This window comes from Anser cygnoides, chromosome 4 (assembly GCF_040182565.1).
Source record: "Anser cygnoides isolate HZ-2024a breed goose chromosome 4, Taihu_goose_T2T_genome, whole genome shotgun sequence".
Taxonomy (NCBI): domain Eukaryota; kingdom Metazoa; phylum Chordata; class Aves; order Anseriformes; family Anatidae; genus Anser; species Anser cygnoides.
The window spans coordinates 11131176-11151609 of record NC_089876.1 but is presented as its reverse complement, the minus strand read 5'-3'; the positions used below and the strand labels follow the sequence as shown (position 1 = coordinate 11151609).

The window sequence follows — 20434 nt, the reverse complement described above, 5'->3', positions numbered from 1 at the left end:
TGAATGTTTAAGTGAGATCTGAGCAATATGTAGCCACTGTGTAGGCCCTTACAGTAAAAAATGTCAAGATTTAAATATATATATATATATATATATATATATTCATATGCAATTTATAAAAAAAAACATACTGCAGTTATTTTGGCTGAGAATCAGTCCTTGCAGAGACTGATAGATCAAACTACTTTATAAAGGGGTAACTTCTGACGGTCTGTGAGTAGTTGAGAAATTCAGCATTAAAACTCAAAAATATTAACGTTTTTCTCCAAAAGCATATTTCCTAATGCATGAATATGAATTGCAAACTCAAGCCAGACTTGCACAGTTTGTGCAGTAATTAAGAATAGCATCATTTTGGAAAGTGTTTGATATATGCCTCCTGCAACATCATTTTTATAACAGTCATGAACTGAATTTACATTATCATATACTTATGATAAACAATTTGCAAGGGGACATAGTCTTAAATCCCAGTGAAACCAATAAAACTTTAACCACTCCATTAAAACTCATTCGGGAGCTTTTCCAAATGCAACTTTATTCATCCATATTTCTGAGACATTGCTCTATCATTCATGATCGTAAGACAGCCTACTTCTAAGTAGGTCCTTCACTTAACAATTTCCAGTCTGTTGAAGTAACAACGCAGCTAAGAGGAAATGTGCAGATATCTCACCTGCCTCTGACTCCTTTGCTTTGTCAATAAGCCTGCAAAAAATTCTACGAAGTTCTCAAACAGTGATTTGGAGAAATAATCTAAGACATACGCAGCAGCCAAATAAGGAAGAAGACGCCATTGCTGGAATAAAAATTAAATAGATTTGATTGAAAACTGATATACACTTTATAGTTATATATATATATATATAAACTATCCTATAATTTTGAAAAAAAAAAACATTATTTTTCATTTTGTTCAAATTGGAGATGTATGTGAAGTTATGGTGACGAGAAGTTAGCAATAATCATTTATAAACATATAGTTACACTGTTTCAGTCCATGGATTTTATGAATTTGTGATAAACATCCTGTTAGGCCAGTGCAGAAGTTCACTGCAGCTTTGGGGACCAATGACATATTTTTGCTCCATGTTTACACGATATCTGGCATACCACAGTCCACCACCATGGCAGAGGATGTAACTGTTCCACTTGCTTGTTCATTGCTGAACGTTAAATTAGTAGTGCTCTTTGCATTTTGTGAGGAAAAAAAAGAAAGGAAAAAAAAAAAACAGGTCTGCAAAGAAGAGAAAAAGCATCTTTATATGCAAATCAGATGGAAGCCCATGAAGGAGAAGGGAAACTAATTAAAGAAGCTTTTGTAGTGGAGAAAGAAGGGAATGAAGGTTCAGCAAGCAAAGCCTACAGAATAAGCTGAACCTGAACAAAATAGAGGTTCACAAAGTAGTGGGAAGTAGAACCAGGCTTATTTAGATGAGGTGGAAAGAAGGTAGCTTTTGCTAGAGTTTGTTGAAACACATGAAAACTTACAAAATTGCAAGATTAAATGCAAGCCTGGAAAAAAGGCACCTACTTTGCAAGGACAGAATGGGTGGGTTTGTTATTCTAGCACTTCTTATGTAACAACCTTTCTCATTCAACTGGTCTGAGTTTTCACTATTTTCTAGTTTACCATAACTACTCATTTTATTTTTTCAGACCAAAAGGTTATTTTTCATCTGCATATTCTGTGGAAATAAAGGTTGGCTATATTCCTCTCAAAATTAGTGCTGGCTTGAGGTTCGCTACAATGATTATCACTGATTTGTATACTTTTAAAGAATAAGGTCTAAAAAAGAGAAAATGAGGATAATAGCAAAAGATACACTGACATTTTTTATGCTAGTTTCTTCATCAGTACTTCTCTGTGCACACAGAAGACAGCCTTTCACTGAAACGGTTACTATTTTAGAAGACACATGGTTCTAGGTACTTCAGAGAGACACAAATATATTTATTTATTTATTTATTTATTTCGCTAGTCCAAGAACTTATCTCAAAACTCTGATCAAGCCAAGAGAAGTGCTAAGAGGTCTTAAGCTGCGATGAACACCCAAAACTGCACTGGATCTACACCTCAGATGAGAAAGACAACTTTAATTTCACTAATTTCTGTGTCACTATTTTGATTTGCAGTAGCTTTGAATCTGAGTGTCACTACATAAAAGTTTATAGATGCAAAGTCCAAAGTTTTTACCTGTGTTTGGTATTCAAGAACAGGTATTTCCTCTTCATCAGTTGGTCCAAACTGATGGCGAGTTGCTGAGAAGCGAATGGCTATTGATAAGGCAAGCTTTAAATTGGTCGCAGAAACTGCTGTGATCAGAATTCTGCCGATGGACAAAGATCCAAGAGATGCACTAAAACGCTCTTTAACATCCTAAACGGATAAAAGACACAGAGTAAATGGAGGAGGCTAACGTTTCATTTGCCTACCCCATAAAGATACAACTCTGGAGCATGATCAGAAGCCCAGAGGGCTGGACAGTTTTATTTACTGATACAGACAGTTAAGGTGTTCAGAAAAGATCCAAAGCAGTTTCTTTAAAATACTTTGGGACTGATGAGGTACCTCAAAAAGCAAGAAGTCAGTAAAATCAATAAGGTGAATTTAGACATCACTGAAAGACAATTAGAAAAATCAGCATTCATGTTGACACTGTGTCAACAATCATTGAGGTCAAGGTATCTAGTGCTTACCAACATATGAGGCTCATGCTCTCTCTCTTAACCTACTTGTAGCTTTGTATACTTACATTACTATATTAATAGAAAAAAAAACAGAAACAAAAACAAAAAAACTTTGATTCATACCTTGAAAGAACTTGAGTATTTCCCCTCAGCTGTGACATCTCCAGCTATATTCAGTATGTTTTCTTTAGGTATCCTGACGTTGTGAAACATGGCAAACCTGGTCAAACAAACACACAAGTAATGTAAAATCTACCTTGATATCATGCATATATCAGTGAACCCATCAAGCCAGGTAGGTAATTTTTAGCTAGTATGTATTCATACTCAGGCCAGTAAAGGAAATTCAGTATGAGAGATTATTTGCTGTCACTCTTCAATTTGTTTTTCAAAAATTAAGGTGATGCTTAAAAAACAAACCCTCAGGGTACCCTTTGAGCAACTCCATAAGAAAATAAGTAAAAAACAAACAAAAAAAAACCAAACTAACAGAAGGAAGAGCAATATATTCTCTTGGAGAAGAGGGACAGCTTTCTGTGTAGTTACAGAGGTACAGCTTTCTGTGTAGAGACCTTATACAGAGTCAGTGCAATAGACACTTTCAGCGACAGACCATATACCTCTCTGTCTGCATGAACTCAGGGAAGTGAGTTAGCTTGGTATCTCAGTTATCAAAAAGCTTGGGAAGATGAACAATTCAATTCTCTTCTCCTGCTAGAATCAGGCTGGGCCATTCTGATTCCAAAGAATTCCTTGCCACTGATAATTCTACAAAACCAAATGTCTTACTGGTGTACTGAGGGGTTGCTCATTGCAGTCTGGAGATGTAAATGCATTGGAATAGGGGGACACTTTATTTGTATGAGTCTAAAATATAGATCCGTGAGGGTCTTCCATGTTTCTTTAATACAAATGAGTACACAGCTGAATTAGTGCACTAAGAAGGAGCAGAAACGAGAACCTTCCTTTGCTTGAACTCATACTAGGACTGCTATTCCCTGGAATGTGGCATCTTAAGAAGGAATGACTGACATTGTCTTTTCTAAATTGTGGCACCTTAGCAGCAATAAAGAAGGAAGCTGTTAGAATAGGCAGACTGTCCTAAATATTCATATTCTTCAGGAAGAAAGTGTATGAACTGTTTCACCAAAACGGGCAGTACAACTTGGCTCGATAGGGGTAGTATCTGCTCAACTCACAAATATCTCAGTATCTAATAGCACTTGAAAAGCTGCATATGTAATCAAAGCAAATTCCTTTTGCCTGCCAATACAGGCTGATCTACTTAATAAGGCCCATGAGAGCCAGGTCTTTCACATTAATAAATTACATAAGGGCTGCATTGCTGCATGTGCTTTAAAATTACGAGTTGTTTCCAAGGAAACATATCTGCATACTGAATTTATTCAGCCTTAGAGATACAGGCTATTTTCAAACTTAGCCACAGAGAAAAGCAGGCTATCCTAACCAAGAACCAGCTGCTTACTGGCCTTATACATGTGCTTTATTAAGTGTGAGTTTCAGTGAGACAACACTACATAATAGAACCAAATTCAGAATTTCCAAAAATCTCATATACATCTTTGTTTGTATTTCGTCTTATCACTGAAAACAAAAAATCTCATTCCAAAAAGATCTTTTGGCTAAATTCACTTTCTCTGCTCCCTGTACACCAAATAAAATTAATCACATTTAAGAATGTATAGCAACCCTATTATTTTTAAGCAATAGCACGCACACTAGATAGAATCTGAACTTTTTAAAAATTATTACTCATTACTTTAATTACAAGAGAGTGTGTATGGCAAGGTTTAGGTCCCTGTGAGGCAGACACTAACTGCTGCAGAATACTTGCTTGATATATCTGCCGGTCACAGTAGCTAATCATTGCCATTTCTTACAAGCCATTAGAACAAATGAGAATTTTAAGGAAGAATTTGAGTGATGAAAGGCAGCCTTGCAGATTTTTCTAAAGGATCCCTCCCAAGCAGGAAAATATGCATGGAAGAATGCAATGAAGTATCATTTAGAAAAGCTACTGAATGGTGATAAAAACTGGACTCGTGAGCCAGGTTACAGGAAAAGTTGACTTAACAAAGATATGATACACTCTTTGGGCACAGTTTTCGAAGAAATTTCAAAAGGCTCCAACTCTTGGGACTTCTCTTTGCAAATATATATCTGGAGTATGTTTAGACCTGTGTATGATGACGGCAAGATTCACAGTAGCATTAACGATGAAGACGATAAATTGTCCTTTACAGTTTTACACTGTAGTGATTAGTTCAATTCATTCAGCAAAGCTGTGCAATTGTAGAAAGTCATTATATTGATGTGTGCTTGAAGCTCTGTATCTACTAACATATACATCTTCCATGTAAAAATAACCTCCTTTTAGGAAATGGAAGCCTACTAATATTGAACATGTTGCAGACGTGTGCCAAACAAAACAGCTAGCAAAATAACCTGAACAGTTTTACTCCATTTCTCCAATTGTAATATAAACCCAAAAAGCTAAACCTAGAGCAAGTCTTTATGGAAAGAGAAGATCTTGTAGAAAGTTTTGTTATAATACGTCAGCCATAAGTATAAGGTAGGTAGTTCTGCACCTTATAAAGTGTTACCTAGAATTATTTTGATTAAAAAGTATACCTTCTTATAATCGCTATTTTTCATAGCTAGTGAACAAGAATACTAAATTTCCAGTCATTATATAACAACCTATTTTCTTATTGTGAACATTGATTCAAATAATGCACACTGAGTTTTTAAAAGTTCAGATTTTTTTTTTCAGGTTTTAAAAGTTCAGATTTCTTTCCTTGATATTGGCCATTAAATATACTTTATTTCCTTATTTTTCTGTAAGCTGCTATCAAAATAGAGGCATGTAAAATGGCAAAAACTTTAAGAAGCCAATGAGAGAGATAGAATTAGCAATTAAAAAATCCACAGAAAGCTCCCGTGTGTTAAGAAATATGATATATTGCTTATAAGCACCAATGCCGAAAATAAAAGCAGAACCTTACAGGATCTGGGAGTTAGCCGACGTTACAAAATGACTGCCAACTGCTGTTATGCTCCTTCTCCAAGAATTTTGCTATTTGAAATTATGAGACATGCTTGCCAATTTGAACTTGATATCGGAACATATTAAAAATAAATAATAAGCTTTAATGAAGTCAATGATCACACGGACCACATCTGTCAACGCATTTAGGAGAAAATCTCCTTAAATAATTGAAGAAAAGTAGAAATATCTTACGATAATGGAACTGTATATACAGCCATGGGGATATCAAGTACCAGCAAGTTTGGAAAATGTCTATGTTTCACATGGTGATGACAAGACCATAGGTTTGAAAACTACCCTAATTAGGGACTCTTCTGCACAGCAATTAGCGTGTCTGAGATTAAGACTTCTCTGCAAAAAAGACAGATAGCTGCCACTTTAAATATGTTTCATAGAGCTCTAAAGAAATGTGGAATTTTACAGAATCTAGTACACAGGTAAAACAACTGTATTTCATACACTTCTACCAAGATTAGCTGAGCAGAGTGAAGCACTATTCCAATAGTAACATTTTTGTTTGGGTTCTTTGGCCAGTGGTTTAGGGAACATTTCAAGCAGAGTTAATCTTACTGACTTTAAATCATGCAAAAGTAATTCATCTGGTGTGCAGTAATGCTGATAAAAAAGAAAAAAAAAAAAGAGCAGCTGGAAAAGCCATGAGCTCCTTTTGCCAGTGCTAAATTAATAAGCTGTTACCTATGGTACAAATAGCTCAAATATGCTTTCGTGAATTTCAGACCCACAAAAATGCCTGTCCTGCCAGCTTTTATTACTGACTATGTTAGAGATGGTGCAGTGACAGTTCCGTCAATCCTTTTAGCCAGAAACAGAAAGCAGGTGAATGGTATTGGAAATCTGCAAGTCAAGTGATCTCACGGCTGTTTATGAGACACAGTAAACCTTGGGAAGAATAACATTTAAGAGGTTTGGTGAAAAACTTGTAGAAGAGAAAGAAAACAGCCACGTATTCCAGACTGAAACTCACAGAAAGGTTAAAGTTGAGAAAAGTTACAGAGAGGATGGGAAAAACTGAAACACAGTATTTTAGCTCCAGTATCTAGTAACAAGACTAATCTAAGAATGCAGGTCTGTAGAAGAAATGCTCAACAGCAGTAGTAAAACAACAGAGGCCTCCTAATCCTATCTTAATGGACTTCATGGAGACACAAAAACCCACTCACCCCACAGTTCTTATAGGTTAAGTGCCAGTCTGGCAAGGAGTTCCGGATGGTTAGACCCCTGCAAAAGTCAAGAGCAGACACAGCTCTGCTAAGGAAAAAAAAAGGCTGTCTGAAATGTACTACAGATGTGAGGCCCTGTTTCTGCAGGTGATAAAACAACTTCGTGACCAGATCTGAATCCACCTTTCCCCATTAGTACCATCACTGCCTGTCATTGTGACAGGCATCGCAATGCACTGGCTGTGGCTATGCAGTTTTGAGGTACTTGCAAGTGACAAAAATGAGAAGGGGATAAGGCATTTCTCTTTAGCAATGTGACCACATCTTAGTGATGTGCGCAGCACTGAATGTATCCATACGTCTCACCTTGACCATAGAAACTAAGTGGAGAGGGTGAAACAGGGAAATATCAGTGAAGCCACTGGAAAATCACTGTTTTGACTTAAATTGCAATATACAAGACATGTCTTAAAAAATATTCCTCACAATGACTAACAGTAGAATATTCAGGTAACTTAAGTTCATGTACAGGTATTTTAACAATTATTTGTATTTTATAGCTGCTTCATCTGTTCTCTTGTTTGTGGCTCTGGTCAGTGGCTCAAAGACAATAAAAACCTCAAACAAGCACGAGCTTGTTATTTCTAGATAAGCACAACTGATCTCTATGCTTGCTTTCTTATTTACACCCCTATACTGTCACTTTCCCTGTACTGGAACAGCCTCTACTGTGGCCTTGCAGTGAACCAGACCTGACAAATGATCTACTTGAAAACAGACTTTTTTTTTGGTGAGATTAGTTTTCAGACAGTTCCTGTTCCCTAGTTGAGTCCACTGCACAGCACAAATGTTCATCCCAGCACAATGAAGAAGGCTGTGTGAGAGTAGAAACAACCAACCAAAGGAGCATAGCGTGCAACTTATCTTCAGCAACTACTGCTTTGGATTGTAAAATGAAGCTCCAAGAGACTACTTAGGCTCCAACAGTGTACTTCAGCTCCAGCCTTCCAACTGAAATAACTGCAAATATTGGGAAATCTAAGTAAGATTTAAGGGCATAAATTCTGGGAAACAAAAATCCTTTGAAGGACTAGGCTTTCATTTGGTCTACACTTAAATTAGCAGTAGCAGAATATTAATGAATTACTGTCACTGAAACTGAAATACTAACAAACACACAATAAATTAACTGATAAATAAATTAGCCAAACATTTAAATGACATAATACAAAGGACTTGAATCTGTATGATGTGTGACATCTCTAGTATGCAAGGAATTGCAGGGAGGGCTTTCAGAACCCGCAGTCTCTTTCCAGGAGGGCTTCTTTTACATCACTTACTACTTTTCTGCCCAGCAAATCCCCTTTACCCATTTCCTCTTGGGTGTTGTGTTTGTTTTTTGGTATCCAGAACACTGAATCTAGCCTTGTTGTTAGGGAACACACTGAATGTCGCAGCAGGTTGTATGTGCAGAGAGATCACATGCATTTAATTGTATATGAAAGGTTGTTAAAACTGCTAGTAAAAACCCTTCAGTTTTCTGAAGTCCATCATTAAATTAGATACCACTAACAATTCCTCTTCACCCAGAAGGCCCTTATTTCCCCTATAACAATTCAGTTCAAATAAACAGCTTTCTCTTTGGCAGTGGTTTGCTGTGTTGTTGATAGCTTCATTTCACTAGTACTTCCCTTATCATAGGTTTTGTCTGCTCAACAGACCGTATACACGCTATCAATGTATACAGCTGAACGAACTCCGAGCACGTTTTATAAAGACAGGCATGTTCAGCACTATTTAAGAAACACAATTAAAACTAATTTTCAAACTCTTTCCTACATAGATTCAGCTAAGTATGTTTTCTTTTTCTGAATTGGGAAAGAAGCAGTTTACAGCTAGTTACAAACGAACATGAAATTGTTTCACCACTGATTTGGTGGCAATCATTTACTGATGTGCACTGCATAATGGGAAAGTTTGGTAATGTTACATTAACCATGGTAGACAAAAACATATTAAAAGGGGGGGGGGGGGGGAACGATAGAAATGCCCATCAACAATTACCAAAGCTCTTGCCTTATGTTCCTCCTTATGTTCCTCTCCTGCACCTCCCATGCATGTTATCGAAAAGCCCCTGGATCCTAAATACCCTTTTTTTTTTTTTGTGCTTGTTTTTTTTCCCTGATATTTCAATTTTGGGACCACAGTGAACAGCGTATTTCACAGAGTGCTAGAGTACTAGCAACAGGTGGACATTTTTGTATTATAAAAATAAAGACTGAAGCACTTGCATCCCCTAGTGGCAGCCCGATTTATTTTTTGGTAACAAAACATAAAGAGTCTAAATTTACCTTAAGAAAAAATGTAGTTCTATCTTTAATCACGTATGTATTTATTACACTAAATTTTGTGAATGACAAAAACAAAGGAAAATAATTTAAAATAATTTAAAGTGATTTTTTTTAAGGGGTAGCTGAAGTTACAAAGATTTGCAAAAAGCATGATTTTAGGACGTTCTAGTTAAGAAGCTATAGGAATTACTTGGAAAGACAGACTGTGAAGGAGCAGGTTAGTCAGTTGAATTCACACTGCAAAAATTCCCACATTACTTCTGCAATTCTTACTTTACAATTTTTTGCAATTCTTACCTCTTACATTACACTTTGCATTAACATGAATCAGTCAAACTTCAGCCAAAGGACAGAGGAGATTAATTTTCTACAACCAAAAGGGACTGCTACAATCACCTTCTCTGTTCTCTTACATAGCATAAATCAATTACAATATCCAAGCAAACCAGATTTTTTCTCCATGCCCTACATATATGCTTGCGAGTTTAGATCTGTATACCCACGTCGAAAAGACATATCATAAACTTCTCCAAGTACAGGAACAAAATCTGACATCTCTATCAGTTTCCTTGTACTCTGATCTTCACTCTGACCATTTATCCTAAGCGTAACTCCACAAAAATATATCTGATTTACTTAAATGCCCATGGTAGTTGAACCAGACTTCACACGTACATACAAAAAAACTGGCAAAGTATGAGGTAGAGACTAACGCTTTTAATAAAAGCATAATGGGATCTAATGCTTTTTAGATGAACATATATACAGATTATATGCCAAATTTTCATTTCGTTCTTTTCCTTCCTCATGTTGTGCTTAAAACAATGCTGCTCATTAAGAATGAGCAGCAGAATTTGACTATTTCTACTGAAATATGAAGCTGAATTACATTTGGAATACTCAAGCCCATGTTGCTGTGCCATCTGGTGGCTACAAGTTTGTAATGCAGATGCAGGCAAATAAAATCCCAACAAAAACTCCCAAAGCTCTTTTCCATGCCTCTTCTCACATCTGTCCTCTATAAAACTTCATTTGCTGTATGCTATTTTTTTCTTTCATCCATGTCTTTACGCAACAGAGCATCAATGAGAATTATGTACATACACAGTCAGTGCCATTATTGACACTACTGGTTATTTGGGATATTAGGAAGAAGCTGGTAAAGACAAAAACTACAGAACAACTACGTCTTGCTGGAAAGCCAGTCAAAACCATTACATTACAAAGAAGGATACCTTATGAGATCTACATTTTGCTTACTGCAATGGCACACTATGTAGGACAACAATTGAACAATAAACAAACTGAATCAACAGAAAGAAGTAAATTGGAGGCATAAAGAAGTGACACCCACTAACACACCCTTTACTATTTCAGGTTTATTGTCTTTAAACAGAGCTATAAAAATATTTTTTTTATAAAAATTGCTCTTTTATTTATTTATTTATTATTTTATTTTTTAAGTAACAACAAATTAAAGCCACTAGAAACCTCAGGTCTTTCACTACCTCAGAAGTACAGAGAATTGACACAGGATATTTGCACCACTACACATGATATAATGTAGAATGTTTCTTCATTCAAATGGATGGACTTACCCATTATCCAGACCATTCTGCCCAAGTTTCTTTCCTATGTCACCTACCATGACACCTGGCATAGGTAGGAGAGTTTTTGTATCTCGAATCTGCACAGAAGAGGAAGGAAACATTAGTTCAATTGTGGGACAATTAGAATTCTTGGTTGGACTCTTCAAACAGTGAAAACATTCCCAACCTGTATTCTGTCATTAGTACTAAAGAAAGCCCTCTGATTTTCCAAGCACGTAATCATGGATATAACTCATACTTACATATCCTTTCATTCAGGACATAGGTCCCATAATGAAAATTACTTAAGCTAATAACAGTACTTTGTTAAATAAGCCTTAACACAGATCAAACTAGCACTGAAACCTCCTTTGGGTGCACACACACAGCAGGAATCAACCTAACTTCAGTGTAACAATCAGCTTTGAGATATTCCCTGATTTTGTAGTAAATTCTGTTCAGTCTGCAAACAGTCTGTTTTATTATGTACTACTTTTCACCATAAGTCTCATCCAAGACTTCCAGGACTTCATACAGCATAGGTTATTTCTAATTATATAGGTTGTGTGATAATCTTTAGGCTTCTTAACTCTTCTGCATTTTCCAGCTGCAGAAAACTGACATAAAATTGTCTGTACAACCACCACAAAAATACAGTGAACATTTAAAGATAAAAAACACTTTTTACAATTGCTATAAATGCTGAAGGCATTAATTAAAGTACTGGTCAGACATAAGAAACAGTATTAACAGAAAATCTTTAACACCCCTCACCCACACAGAAAGACAAAAGATTAGCAATATTCCTATCCTACCTGTACAATAAATGAATGTAATCCTTGGCATTGTCCATCAGGAGTATAGAGTTGGGCATACACAACTGCATGGGTGGCATGTTTCCCCATATTACCAACCCAGAACTTTGCAGCTTCAAAGTCAGGTGTATTGATGACAAATTCCTGTAGCCAGCAAAAAAAGGAGCAAAATGATTAAAATGATAAAAGCTATTTAATTCTTTTTCACGGACAAGATAATGTTTTGAAAATATCCATTAACTGCCAATATTTCATTCTGTACTGCGCTCCAACAGCTGAGATCTCTCTTACAGTGTTCAACTTTGGAGAGAATTCATGTGGCTAGGAAAACTTTAAGGAGAAAAAGTTCATGACTTGACTGTAAGGCCTAAATTTCAGCCTTTAAATTGCTCATTAAAGCAGTTAAAAAGGCAAAGCAAAGTGATGGACTTTGAAGCATTTCCTAGATCTTGGGTTAAGGTGAGCTGAGTCCACTGTGGGCTGAAACCTGTGCAGGGACCACCTCCTTCTTGTGCATTTTTCTATGGAGAGGAAGGCTGGCTAACAGTGTGAAAGCACATTTTCCAGTTTGGACAACTAAGGGACCACGAGTAGGATCTATTCTCTAGAATACACATATCCCAAAATGCAGACATAGCTTCAACATTCAGATTTTTGATTACAAGTACTGTGTTTTCTGGATGTAAGAAGAAAAAAAGAATGTAAAAGATGTGAAGAAGTCTAACCTTAGATTAACAGTGTTAAGTATTATTCCTGTGCATTAAGGACTAACCTGAGTGCTACGATCAAATGTGGCAGTGGTCCGTATGCCTTTGGTATTAGTTCCATGGCTAAGTTCAGTCAGAGCAAAACATCCAAAAATCTAAATAAAGAGATAAAAGGCACAATTCAAGACTAGTTTATTAGAGTAATTAAAACCATAAGATGATTGCAATTTCAGCTCTTGGATAGTAACTTGCAATTGCAAGGAAACCAATCAGATATAATCCTAAGGCTACGAAATCTACCTGCAGTAGGGTATAAGATTTTTTTCCTTTCCCGATGGCTGATTTATTCAGACAGGTACAGATTGTTACATCCACTGACTGACAGTTTTCAGCTGTCTGGGCTGAGAGAACTCTTTTATGATGAAAATGGGTGAATCATATGAATATATGCATACACTTGATTCTCCATCAGTATTTGGGAACACCAGCTGTTTGAGGTCACACCGAAATGTGCATATTGCACCCTTTTACCCTAGACTGGTTTGGCCTGTAGTATGTACTCTTAGGTACCAAACCTTTGAAAAACAAGTGAAAACAAAAAATGTAGCAGTATATTGCTGTGCCTATTGCTGAGACATAAAAAAATTTCAGAAGATTCGATAAGCAAGAAGGTGAATGGTTGACAAAGAAACAAGATAAAAAATGATAGAGATACAAAAGAAGCACGATGCTCAGTTTGAGTGCACTCAGGAGTATGTATCTTGCACAATCAATGAGGGTGAGGCAATGAGTGAATGCTGAGCAGGAGAAACTGTTCAGGATTGGCTCTTTCCGTATCAGGTAGGCTGCACTTACTGTACAGAGCACTTGGTCCTGGGTCTCCTTTGGAATCTCTGTGGTGTTTCTGTGGCATTAAGAGATTATTATTTTCTGGTTTATAGCATTTTCTATGGAATATTTACAGCATCATGCCAAGGGCTTGTGCTGCACAGTTTATGATGTAGATGTGGAAGTGTCTGAGAGTTCAAAATTTGCTACCATACTGTTAAAAGACACTGGACAAAATTAAAATTAATGTAGTGTCACCAATATTGCCTTTTTGGGAGAAGTTTGCAAACTTTGACTGCATGTTAACTTGGACAGTCTAATACAGACTCAGGAACTGGCATGACAACTAGCAGTGAGAACAGTCAAGGCTCAGTGCTTGAATGTGCTCCTTGGTCTTCTTTTACTTTGCTATTTAGAAGTACCTAGGTACCTAAGTAGATCAGAAATAACAGAAAGGTGCAGGTAATGCCATGGTTCTGACAATGCCCAGTTCTCACAAGCTATTCAGAAAAATTTACCTCCATGTTAAAAACTTTTTTCAGTAAGTCTGCAAACCTCATTGAAGCACTCAAAATTGTACCTGCAAATACCTGTAAAAACAAAGAATAATGAATGAAATCAGTAATCCCATGATAGAAAACACTAATATATATGCAATAGTGACATCCATTAAAGAGACCATGGAAAGGTAGGTTACACAGTAAACTACTACTTAGACTATACCTTGAGGAGGTAAGTCAAGAATTGATCTTGTCATGGACCCTTTGCAGAGGACTGAACACTCTCTAAGAGAAAACACTGAGTAGTGAGACCAAAGACTAAATGGCCCATTGCTGCAATATTTTCAAGACAGGATCAACTTTTCACAGTTTGAACCTGTTCAAGCCTTCCCTGCAAACTCTCATAAATGCTTAATGAGCTCACTTTGCACTTTTACATGTGGATATCTCCTTGAATAAAGCAAAATTTTCAGAATATTCTAGCTTGTTTCACAGCAAATGGTTTGGGAACTGAAGGTAGCTGCTTCAGACCCACATAAGATTACTGTTTTTAAATCTACCTTCAGTTTTTCTAAAGGGATGTTCACATAACAAAACTCCAGACCTTCCCTGCAATGAGTAATAATTTATTAATTCAGCAAATATTATTTGACCACCTATCATAGAACGGCTCGGGTGGAAGGGACCTTAAAGATCATCTAGTTCCAATCCCCCTGCCATGGGCAGGGACACCTCCCACTAGATCAGGTAGTGGGAAGTTACCTATGTTAAGTATTCTTTCTTAAGTATTCGTTCTGAAAGACTCATCCAAGGGGGAACTGATGAACAGAAGCCCAGCCACTGATGTTGGTAATAACCTCTACACTGATTTCCATTCCTTCTGGATTCTGCCCTGAATCAACACACCAGGGCACGAGGCAAGGAAGTTTCTGATACTTGTACATGGAGCTGTAGAAGTTCTTTTGGCTGTGTAGGACACAAAAGATGGAACTGTAGGCATCAAAATACCTTTCTGTAGCTGTGCCCATACTGCTTCACCTTTACTCTCCAGGTAGGATTCCAACAGAGATGGGGCTAAATGACAAAGATCTACCAATGTTATCCCACAGTTCTGTGATTCTTCCAAACAGTTAAACTGAATTTAATTTTTGAAAACAATGGACTGGGAAAAAATATTGCTTTAATACAATAGCAGAAAACAACAGAATTATGGTATTATGAGATACTTAAATTCAAATATATTTTTGAACTGTACTTACACCGCAATGTAAGAAATACTGGAGACACGGAGACCAATCATACATTCCTATGCAGATAACCATATTAAATATCTTTAATGGGTTCTCTATGATCTCTTGCTGAGTAAGAAAGTCATACTCAAAGAGTCTTTTACAGCGCAGGAACGTCAGCTCCTGATACTTCTCACGGCTCAAATCTTCTCCAGGATGATGTGCGAAGACAGGATCATTTTCTAGAGCAGAGAAGATTCTGTTCTTGAGGGGGGAAAAATGACATGAGAATGTTAACACAAAAGCATTAACAAAACAAGTTAATGTTCTTCTAGGATAATACTAGGCCTCAAACTACAATAGTTTGATAGATTCAAGTTTATAAAGGCAAAATCCCACAGAATTAAAAATATATCAAAATTATCTGTCATTATATATACAGTTCATGCAGCTGAATTTTACAAAAGCTCCTTTGTCATGAAGTAGCAAGTGTGGGACTGATTCATTCTGAATGTAAGAAAATGGTTTGTTAAAAGTTACTTGCTTTTTATAGCCACTTCATTATTTCACTATGAAGCTGATGGCAGGACTCTAAAGAGCAAGGGCTCTCAATCTGAGAACAAAGGCAAAACTCCAGGGGTAGCATAGAGTTAAAAATACGCTGTAACGGTAAAGGCATTAGGCTACCACAACTGTTCTGTTCCCAGGTGAAAGCAGAAGTGTACTCCATTTGATATCTAGATGTGCACATCTTTTAAAGTTTTTAAAAGATTTTTTTTTTTTTCTCCCCTTAGTTAAAACCGCAGAATCATAGAAGTGTTTGGGTTGGAAATGACCTTAAAGATCATTTACTTCCAAACCCCCGGCCTTAGGAAGGGACACTTCCCACCAGACCAGGTTGCTCCAGCCTGGCCTTGAGCATTTCCAGGGATGGGGCATCCACAGCTTCTCCGGGCAGCCTGTTCCTGTGCCTCATCACCCCCATAGCGAAAAACGTCTTCCTAATCTGTATCCATTTTTAGTTTAAAAACATTACTCCTTGTGCTACCACTACATGCTCTAAAGAGCATGTAAGAAAGTTCTCCAGCTTTCTTGTAGGCCCCTTCAGGTACCAAAAGGCTGCTCTAAGGTCTCCCCGGAGCCTTCTCTTCTCCAGGCTCAACAACCCCAGCTCCCTCAGCCTTTCTTCATAGCAGAGGTGCTTCAGCCCTCTGATCATCCTCATGGCCCTCCCCTGGTCCCAAACCAATAGCTCCATGTCCTTCTTGTGCTGGGGGCCTCACAGCAGAATGCAGTACTCCAGGTGGGGTCTAACGAGAATGCTATGCTACAGCATTTTTTTCACCTCAAATCTCTGTCTTGATGATATCCGCATCTTCTTAAACATATTTCGTGTGATTTAGAAAAAAAATAATAAAGTGCCTTAGGCAAAATCTTAAAAAAAAAAAAAAAGTCCTTTTCTCCTCTCTGAAGAGAATGTTGCAGTACAAAGGAAAACAAAAACAAAAACAGACAATTTCCCATGCTCCTCTTTCAAAGTTAGGGTTATTTTCTCTCTATGAACAGTATGATTTGCTCAGTTTTGAAACTCTCAGATGCAGAGCACTTTTTTTTTTTTTTGCATATGCTTTTAAGTATATCAGTTAGATACAGAACAGGACATTTTTGATTTCTTTGATCTTCCTTCTAAGATTTTAATACCTACAGTACACCTTCAATATTAGCTTAAGTCCACATAAATCTACACCACCATCAAAAAAGGCAGTTGTCGCCTCCTACATCTTCTACATCATGCATTCCCACACCACTTTTTGAGCTGCAATTAATCTTTTTTTTTTTTTTTTTTTTTGGTAGGCCGAGCTTTCAGCCAAGTAGGCAAGCTGAAGTGTCCAACACATGCCACACAAACATTAATACAAGCACAGAAGACAGTATGAACTTACGTCAGGTCAAAGAATGGCAGAAATACCATGTGGCATAAACTTATGTGAGGTTAAACTAATTGTAAAGCCATGGGATACACGATTTAATGCCTATCATAAAGGAAACTGATAAAATATAGCTCTTAGTTTGGAATGGGCAATGAAGCCCTGTAATGTAGCATTTGTCTTTTTTCACTGTATTGATGATTAGTAATGAAATAAGCCTTAGTTGATAGTAAAGTAGGTTACTTAAAAATTCAGTTCTGCTCTGAAAATTGCACGTGCAACAATAATTTCATGCAAAAATAATTTCATGCTCCGTAAGTACAGAGCTCCATTAGTACATCAAATACTTGGTGCTTGAGAATCACATGTGATTCTACTGAAAAGACATGTACAAAATTAAAACATGCTTACTGTTCTTGCTAAATTTACCTTAAGCTGGATGATATTCTCGCCATCCAGAAACACTGCCATCTCCTTCCAGTTGAAGGAAGCTTTCTTTCGATATTTGCAGAGCGGCCCCTTGGGGAAATCTGGTAGCAAAGTATTCCAGGAACTTTGGTTGCCATCCGCTTCTTTCAGATTCACTGTGGATGCCATTGATAGCTAAACTGTTCTGCACCAAACAAGAAAATATACATCATGAACTGAGGCACTGCAGATGTCTAACTTTTAATAATATAAAGAAATCAAAAGGGTTGTTAATTTAGCCTGTTCAAATGTGTGAATACAGCAGTGCAGAGCAAACTAAAAGACTGGCTGTACATTTTTCTAATTCAACTGACATGGTACAAGCTAAGGAAAAATCAAATTTAATCAAATTTTTTGATCAAATGTAAATGAATTACATGGCCTTTGTTATTAAAATATGACCTGCACATTTTAATATGACCAAAATATGAAACAGGGACAGCATTGGTGAATATTGCATATTAAGAGAGGTTATTAGATAAAAGATCTAGGGAAGAAAATTGCATGTTCTAAATAACATAATGTGAATGATTAAGCCACTTCTCTTCTATCTGAAATGCAAAATAAAAAAATATAAAAGCACCCAAACGTGAAGAACAAAACAAAATCCTGTTCAAATACAGCAGATACCAATACTATCTCCACATTACTAGTTAACATTCAAGCAATTCTTATGTAAATGTCATGTTGGTTATGCATTAAGGCTTATTATTGCGTAAGTGAAGTAATAAGCTGTTGTTCACGCATAAACAACACAAGTCAGAAGACTTAAGGGAAATGGTAGGAACTCTGCCCTTATCTTCCACTGGTTGAATATATGAATGAGTAACCATGCAATAAAGTCATGTACACCACTGCAAGAAACAAACTCCTGTAAATTCTGCACATTTGCAACTCCTTTGTCTGATTGAAATAAGGCAAGCCATTATGAAAGCAGAATTCCCAAACCTCCAGAATACTTAGCGTAGTCCTTTGTTAAAGAATTAACTCATGACCATCTACTTTCACACATCTGCAAAGTTCTGGAGAAAACAAAAACAAAAACAAGAACAACAAAACAAACAAAAAAAAAAAACCACTGACATTGTGTTTCTGTTTCAAACTTAGCTAGAAGATCTATTTTGGAATACAAACTAAGTTCTCATGCTTTTAAAAAAACAGGTAGAATTTTCTTCATTGTCTAAAGACAGAAACCGTACAAAGACCGTAAACCCTCCTAAACCTGCTTCCAAATGGTTTTGTAATATTCTAATACAAAAAAATACTGCTTTTGCCCTTCCTTGTATTTTGCCAAAATGTTTCTTAAGGCCTGAAGTACTGAATAGTGCATGTTAATTTTTTGAAACAGAAAATTTATTATTTTCCTCTTAATCTTTTTCCTTAATTGATTTTTATTGAGAATAGTCTGTGAAATAAAGTTTTTTCTTCTAACTTATATTTTTCAAAGTCTATATGATTTCTAGGTATGTCAGATGCCACTATATAAACTGGAAGAACTTTTAGATCAGTGTAGGAATGTTACAGCTGAATTTTTCAGGTGCTAGGCTAACATATATTGATTGATTTTAAAATGAAGTTTAGTAATTTCATTTCCAAAATTGGTTGAATAAATCCTGTTTACTAAGACAGGTAACAAAATTTAAATTTGAAAAGTTAAATTTGAAAAGTTAAATTGGAATCTTCCAAGAGGAAGATTCATCATTATTTTCTCAGGAAACAAGGACTTTTCTCCAGCTGGAATTCTTCCTTTATTTGGCAAAAGATGGTGTACTTAAATTCATTAAATAAGAATAAATTTGGGGGACTGAAACTGGTGGTAAGATCAAATGCACTAGTATTTGGCTAATGTCAAGCAGTTTAATTAAGTGAACAGAAAGAACTCCAAAATTATTGCCATAATGGACATTTGACTTAATTAGCTAAAAGCCCAGTCAGTTACCTGGGGTACTAGGAAACGGGGAGCAGGAAAGGTGGAGTGGATAGATTACCGTAGATAACAGTACTGTAAAAGTACAAAGCAAGTATCTGATCAGGTCAGCATGGAATGATATGGTGCCTACCACAGTTCCTACTCATTTAATATTGTCCAGAACTGGGCTAGCTCTCACAGATCCACTTGGCTATGTATACTATATATGCTAACAGTTCCAGGAAGGAGCAGTTCCTTGCAGTACTGAGCAACTGGTTTGGAAAGGACAAAAAGAGAAAAATAAAACCCAAACCCCAGGCACCGAGAAACAGCATTTAAACCTGAAGCCATACCAACAGACATTACCCTTCTACTGGCAAACAAAAGTGAACTGTAAAGCATTTAAATTAGGCTGAAGTTCAAGGCTTCTAGCTCAGAACAGAGAAAAAATGACATCAAAATACTGCAGATATTTAAATATGTGTGTGTGTAAACATTATTTACATTGTCAATCAACGAGACTGTTCAAATAACAAAACCTAAGCATTCATGAAAAGCATTCTTGCATAGCAAAACAAACAAACAAAAAAGCATTTCCCTCTCTGCTTTCCTACAGTGCTTTGATTTAGTTTCGTTCCAAGCAACAACTTCAAAATTAACTAGAAATCAAACCAGGTATTTATTTACACCAAGAGAATGGCAGTCAAAGGACAGCCCCAAGGTGCTATTTCCATCCTTGAACAACTGTATTCCACTGCCAGTTTGAAATCTGCATACGGATGTGGCACAAAACAACAACGCAGATTATTTTTAACTCTCTGAGAATTGCTGCTTATATAAGTGCTGAGTTAATTTATTTTTTATTTATTTTTAATGTGGAAGGTGCTCCTGCTGGTAATTCAAGTTCATGACTTCACAACCCCCTTTGAGGTTTCAGTTGCACAACCTCTCTTTGAATTGCCTAAATTAAGCATAGACGGCTCGTTTCTGGTCGGAAACCAAAAAAATGACTACACGAGATACCACATTTTACTACAAAAGCGTGCTGACATTTGCTTCTTTGAGCTGGAGGGGTCAGATAGTGGGTCACCTACGGGGTTACAGCCCTAAAACCCCGAGCAGCTTTCCCAGTAAGGAGTTTCTACACCGAGGTACGGCAGTCAGCGCA

At 36.7% G+C, this 20434-nt stretch overlaps 1 protein-coding gene across 10 annotated transcripts in view; it reads right to left on the bottom strand.

The window, feature by feature from the left end:
- The window catches only part of ACOX3 (acyl-CoA oxidase 3, pristanoyl), a 34679-nt gene that overhangs the window by 13951 nt on the left and 294 nt on the right, over positions 1-20434 (bottom strand). For 4 of the 10 annotated variants that reach the window (XM_048046891.2, XM_013179190.3, XM_013179181.3 and 1 more), the window contains exons 2-10: positions 17319-17502; positions 14992-15225; positions 13751-13822; positions 12470-12559; positions 11698-11841; positions 10892-10980; positions 2815-2911; positions 2198-2380; positions 677-799 (exon numbers count right to left, since the gene is read on the bottom strand). In XM_048046891.2, the coding sequence (XP_047902848.2) occupies positions 677-799; positions 2198-2380; positions 2815-2911; positions 10892-10980; positions 11698-11841; positions 12470-12559; positions 13751-13822; positions 14992-15225; positions 17319-17486 (1200 nt within the window). In that variant the 5' untranslated portion in view covers positions 17487-17502. Of the gene's footprint in view, positions 1-676; positions 800-2197; positions 2381-2814; positions 2912-10891; positions 10981-11697; positions 11842-12469; positions 12560-13750; positions 13823-14991; positions 15226-17318; positions 17503-18305; positions 18380-19417; positions 20347-20434 lie in introns of those variants that run through there. The other 6 variants (XM_048046908.2, XM_048046909.2, XM_048046906.2 and 3 more) reach the window with 4 other exon arrangements.